This window comes from Rhinoraja longicauda, chromosome 6 (genome assembly GCF_053455715.1).
Source record: "Rhinoraja longicauda isolate Sanriku21f chromosome 6, sRhiLon1.1, whole genome shotgun sequence".
Lineage (NCBI taxonomy): Eukaryota > Metazoa > Chordata > Chondrichthyes > Rajiformes > Arhynchobatidae > Rhinoraja > Rhinoraja longicauda.
The window spans coordinates 79033749-79039748 of record NC_135958.1 but is presented as its reverse complement, the minus strand read 5'-3'; the positions used below and the strand labels follow the sequence as shown (position 1 = coordinate 79039748).

The 6000-nt window shown below is 36.8% G+C and overlaps 1 protein-coding gene across 1 annotated transcript in view; it reads left to right on the top strand.

Annotated features, from left to right (window-relative positions):
* Window positions 1-572: 572 nt before the first annotated feature.
* The window catches only part of pitpnc1a (phosphatidylinositol transfer protein cytoplasmic 1a), a 186527-nt gene continuing 181099 nt past the window's right edge, over window positions 573-6000 (top strand). The window contains exon 1 of the mRNA XM_078401430.1: window positions 573-1170. Within this exon, the coding sequence (XP_078257556.1) occupies window positions 1123-1170 (48 nt within the window). The 5' untranslated portion in view covers window positions 573-1122. The remainder of the gene's footprint in view (window positions 1171-6000) is intronic.

Here is a 6000-nt window from a genome sequence, read left to right as displayed (position 1 = left end):
CAGTTAACTCAGGATTCTCATTTTGAATGTGTATTCAGTTATATATTGTAACAGCAAAGGTAGACAATCGGCCAAACTAGTTGATGGGGTAAAGCCTATAAAACATTCAGAATCATAATACTTGCTGTAAAGGTATTTTAATAGAACAACCCTAACCAACAGCTTAAGAAACAGTAAATAGGTCAAACAAATGTTTGAGTATCAATTTTTTGAAAAAGCGTGCGGCAGTTAATAGCAGTTGGTACAATTCGGAGAATAATTATTGCTAATAATAATATTTGATCCGTGTCAGACTCATTGTAAACAGAAACTCTAAAGCACATTAATAATCTATTGAATTGATCCAAATCGGAATAATTAGGAACAAAAATGTCAAATACATCTTTGATTAAATGCACAATTCGCATGTGGAAAATGAGAAATTAAAGATCGATGCGTGTCAATGACATTATCTTTTGTTTGAATTCGCCACCTTCCCGTCTAGTTTATTTCCGATTGGACCGAGTCATTCGTCTTCCTGGTGCCGTCACTGAAGAAACCTGCGGGGAGTTGTGCCGAAGCTACAACTGTTACAGTGATCGGATACACAATATCTGTCGAGGTCTACGAGGATAGCTGGTGTAAAAAAAAAAGCCCAATATGCTGAGTTGTGCAAGGGAGATAGTTCAGAGTTCCTGAAACAGGAAATAAGCGGCGATTACTTTCAGCCAAGGAAGGAAAGACCGGAGGAACAAGCAAATCGTGCAGTATTTTTGAAAATAATGTTAACGTATTTGCACTTTGGCGGGTCAGTGCATCTTTGAGATTGTCTTGCCAATGGCTCTGCTGGAATGAAAGTGTTCTCGTCACAGTTTTATCTTTCTTCAATCAACATACACTTGCGCGTAATGTTCGGCAAGGAGTCCTTTCAGTACATTTCAGTCTCTGCATTCGCATGATCTGGAAACAAGATCTCAAACAAAGATAGCGAAGACTCGATTTGCTTTTGTTTGATGCATGAACCTTCAGAAGCTAACGGTTGATTTGCTTCACTTCATTTGTTGTGCAGTGACTCCGTTCTAACTACAAAAACCTCTCGCAATACGTTACAAGGGAGGGAAAAGAGTCTTTCGAGGAAGGGCTATGTTGGTGAAGGAGTTTAGGATTTGCATGCCCCTGACAGTCGAAGAGGTAAGTGTAGCTCACATGATAAATATTTAATGCTGTTTTTTTTCCTAACAAAATGTATCAGTGTTAAATGTGTTTTCTATTTTATCCTCACCCATTGTTTGTTCTGGACAAAGGCTCAATTAATTTTGTCGGGTTTGCATGAAATCGAGCACGTTTCCTGTCGCTTGTTAGGTTTAGGAAACGTTCCATCTGTTTCGGCTTATACATGCATCTATTGCTAAGCATTGCTATCATATAACGAACATCATATGACTGCGTTCTGTGTACACGAACCGTGGGTTGCGCATTTGAAAGCGTCCCTGTCTTACTGGAAGTACTAGCGAACAATGTCCTCATTTGAAAATAATCAAATAAGTTGAGGAAAATCGATTAAAGTGATAACTAGAGAGGTGTAATAAATGTGTGTCGAAAGAGTGAGTAGGACTTGCTCCTTAACACCAGAGGCGGTTTTTGGTGTGTGCGATGCCTTTGTTTAGATTTTTCTATCGGAGACGGTTGCCTGTTCTTCGTATGTGGCTACTGAATTATTATTATTATTATTATTATGGTATGTGGTGCGTAACTACATAGATTATTCATTTGAACCAAGGTCATCTTTTAGTGTTAGGATTTTATGGTAAACAAAGATGTGAATATGATACATTCATCCTATCATTACTGTCACTAGATGGCGCCGGAAGGAAACTTGTTTACAGTATTCTTTAGTAGCTCAAGTGGAGCGAGCTGCTGCAAACTACAGAAAAATAACATAAGCTTGGATTAAATCCCCTTTTCTAAGTTTCAACTAAATCTGTTTTGAACTTTTCATTAAAACTCTTTTATTTATATAAAAATACTCTGATCTTTTATAAGGTTGGAGCTTGATAACTTGTTTTTACTTTTTTATGTTTAAATAATCAGGGCGGTTGTCCACAATACGCAGATTCAACCATCAATTCTTAAAAACAATGTGAATAATTCCGATCTCTTCAAATGTGTTCCAAATAAAGATTATGTCTTTGAGCCAAGGACTCAGTAACCTAATTTTACAAACCACATCAGTTTACATAGATCTATGTGATGATGCAAATTAGCACGCATCATTTTAGGGGAGAACATTAATTCAGGTCAGTTGAGATTTAATAATGTAGTTCACTGCAAAGTCATGTATTGCAAAGTGTTGACAGTGTTAAGAATAAATATCAATAAATTCAGAGCATTGCTTAAGCTGGTAAAAATATGTGTGATTGTTCCACTTGATCTTTGTATATCTGTTTGTACATTGTTGATACCACTTTTGTTTGGCAATAATATCAAACAAGACCACTGCATCAATTACTGAATATACAGCAAGTATGTTAAGGCTGTGGCACTAATGCCTTGATAGATCTAATGGGGTCTAACTATATAGTATGGGGAAATAAAACCATCATTTCATCACCAATTTGTTGAAGTCTCTACTGCCTCAAACTGCCAGACAGATTGTCTTCGGATGTGTGGGCGCACTATAAATACAAAAATATAAACTGTATTGATAATGTCTCAGTGATTTGCATTAGACGGGTTAAAAATAATGTCTGAAAAATAATTAATTAAACTTTTTTGAATATTGTAGAAAAGAAATTATTGTGTGCAAAGCTATAAAGATTAATACCAATAGTTTGTTAGAGAGCAACCCTTCATTGGCATTGTGAACAGCTTGATGATTCCATGCTGATAAGACTCAACATGCATGGTGCTGAACTCTCACTTCTACATAAGAAGAAGACATTCACTTGTAGTGGCATTCTGTATGTATATTACCCAATTGCATTTAATGACATTATTTAAAGCAAATCCCAATTTACCAAGTGCCTTTCTAAAATGAGCTTCAGGAACCCCCTTAATTTGCTTGATCCAGAGCTCTGCCAGATAAGACAAGTTGCTCTAATTTTGTGGTGTTTTGTCTTGTAAAAATTGTTTGTATTACAAATAGTCATTCTTTTCTATTACGTAACAGTGTTTTCATGCAATACACCATTGCTTTGCCGATCCCAGCAGCAGTGATTTTGCTGCACCCAATTAACCACTGCAGTTACAATTTCAGTGTTTAACATAGTTATTCCATTAGGCCTGAGTGCCAATGGCTACACTGAATAGAGAGAAGGAAGGAAATACCCGTGGAGAAGAAAAAGGTGGGTTTGTGTTCTCAAGTTTTGGATATCTATTTGCAGAAGGCATAGAAATTACAAATTCAGATTCAGACATAATTACATTCAAGTAGATCAGACTCCCATTTTCGCTTTCTTTAGAGTACGTGGTAAGGAAATCACTGAGTTACTACAAAAGCCTGAGCTACTTCAAGGCATTGGCAGAAATCATATTGCCGTAAATTGTAGTATTAGCTCCATTTCAAGCATTAACCCGAATGGATGGTTACAGATGTATTGTTGATACCACTTCTGCCTGCCAGTAATAGAAAACAGGAGAATACATTGTTAATTAGTGATGAAATATAGAGTCAACATGTTAAAGCATTGAATCTAATGCTTTGATAGATCTAGTGGGGTCCAACAATATACCTATGAAAAATAATGATCATCGTCTCATCACCAATTTGAATCCTGCACTGCCTCTAAATTTCTGGACAGCTTGTCTGACATCCAGAATTGGATTTCCTTCAATTGAGGACTGGAAAGACCAAAGCCATTGTCCTTAGTCCATGCTGCAAACTCTCAACTTGCCTATTTTAAATTCCACTTCTGACTCTGACAAATTCCTGAGGCATCCATCTCTCGTATGCTTTGGGTCCCACATTGTCTTATGGTCAGTTAAAACATATCCTGCATATTTGTTTCATGTACTTAGTTAAACATCCTGAAGCATGACCAAGAGCTGTTAAAGCACAACCTTTTGAAACTGAATTACACAAGGAAGTATTGGAACAAATGGTTAAAAGCTTGTGCAAAGATTTTAGGGAGCATCAAAGAAGTAGAAAAGTAGGGAGGATTAGGAAGACATTTCAGGGACTTGGGCTTGCAGCCAAAGGCATTGTTGCCAATAATGGATTGATTCAAATTGGAATGCGCAAGAAGCCAGAATTAGACTGTGACTTCAAAGAATTATAGAACTTTAGAAGGATACACAGATGAGGATTTAAGGGACCAGGAGCCCACAAAGCAGTAAGCACAGGATGTTGGAACTTTTATGCGAAGCTTTGGATGGGATAAGGTTTTTATAGGATTTGAAATGGGAGTTCATTTGTGAGAGCATTGGATCATTCAAACTCAGAGTCAACTGATGAGTTGGATGAGATTTTCAACTGCAGAAGAGGTAAGGTGTTTTTCACAGATGAATCATCACTGGATAACAGCTTTTCCCAGTGAGATACCACTTAGAAGGTACACCATACATTATACACTTCAACAAATGCCAGGTGTTGCGTAATTGAAGGCAAATGGATTTCAGGATATTGTGTTTGCATAAAGTCGATATATTGTAGAGTGGCTGCAAGATTGCTTATGAGGATCTTATAAGGTGTTTCATAACCATCAGTGGCTTCTTCATAGATTAGTTGCTTGCTACATCTGCCTCAAAAGGCTCACTTCCTCCTCAATTGCTGCTGTCCCTTTCCCAGTATTTGTTGCACGTGCTACTTTATCAAACAGATAATATATAAACATTGAAAGTTCTCCTGTTTCGTCCTAATATGTAGCTCCCTGAGGAGGATTGGTCACCACTGAGATGTCAAACTTCTTCAATCATCTCACTATAAGTCTGGTTATTCAAAACTCGGGCCCTTTTGCCACATTGAGGACAACTTCCTTTTGTAGGTTATTTCAAGTGTTTTCATACATAGAGCATGGAAGAGTCTGAAAGCACTGCACCTTTGCCGATTAATGATTGCAGCCTAGCGTATCTATCCAGTTGGGTTCAGATCCATGGATCCTGTAGTAACTGCCCAGATGGCTGTAATCTAGTTTTATTCCAATTCCCACTTGCTTGTGACCAACCCCACTTATCTCCTACTCTGTGGCCTTCTTGTTTCATCATGGACTTCCTTCCATCTGCTCTTAATTGATTTCTGATGTGAATGTTTTTATCTGATGCTCATATGAAGAGGCTGTAGTCCTAATTTAAACATTAGCAATGGGTACACAGCCAACATCTACGTACACACTCATGGTTTCATGCAGCAAATATGACAATCTCTTGATTATTAAATATAAAATGCTGACAAGAAGGTATAGGTAAACAGCCATCAATATACATGATCAATTGCAGCAAAGGAGGATTTATATGACAGTCTTAAGATTGTTGAATATTAAGTTCTGTCATTGAGATATAGAGATAGAATGTTATTTTGAACTTGTGTTAAAGATTGGTTCAATCTGATCTTATTTTGTATAGCTCTGGCAATTGTAGTAAGATATGCAAACATGCTTGTTTATTTACCGCAAATTGAATTTAACACGATTGATGAAGGAAACACTATTTGTATGATGCGGGCCAAATTGGTTGTAATGTAGTTTTGATTAGGAACTAGATAACTACTTAGAAATTCCTTTGCAAAGTGACAAGCTGTAAAAAAGCTGAATTGCAAAAAAAAGGTCTAAGGGGGAAAATATTATATTTGTATAACCACCGACAGTAATCAAACATCAATGTCTCTTTAAGCACACAGTCTGTCAGTTTCACTAAAGGCCAACATTGAAATTGACAAGCAACTGTTTCTATTGACACTTGTGCAATGATACTCTTTTAAACAATGTAACATACAACTGTTAATATTTTTAGCTTGTAGTAACAAAAATAAATTTAGTGCTATTAAAAAGACCGTTCTTTTTGAAAATCCTGCATGGAAATAAACTT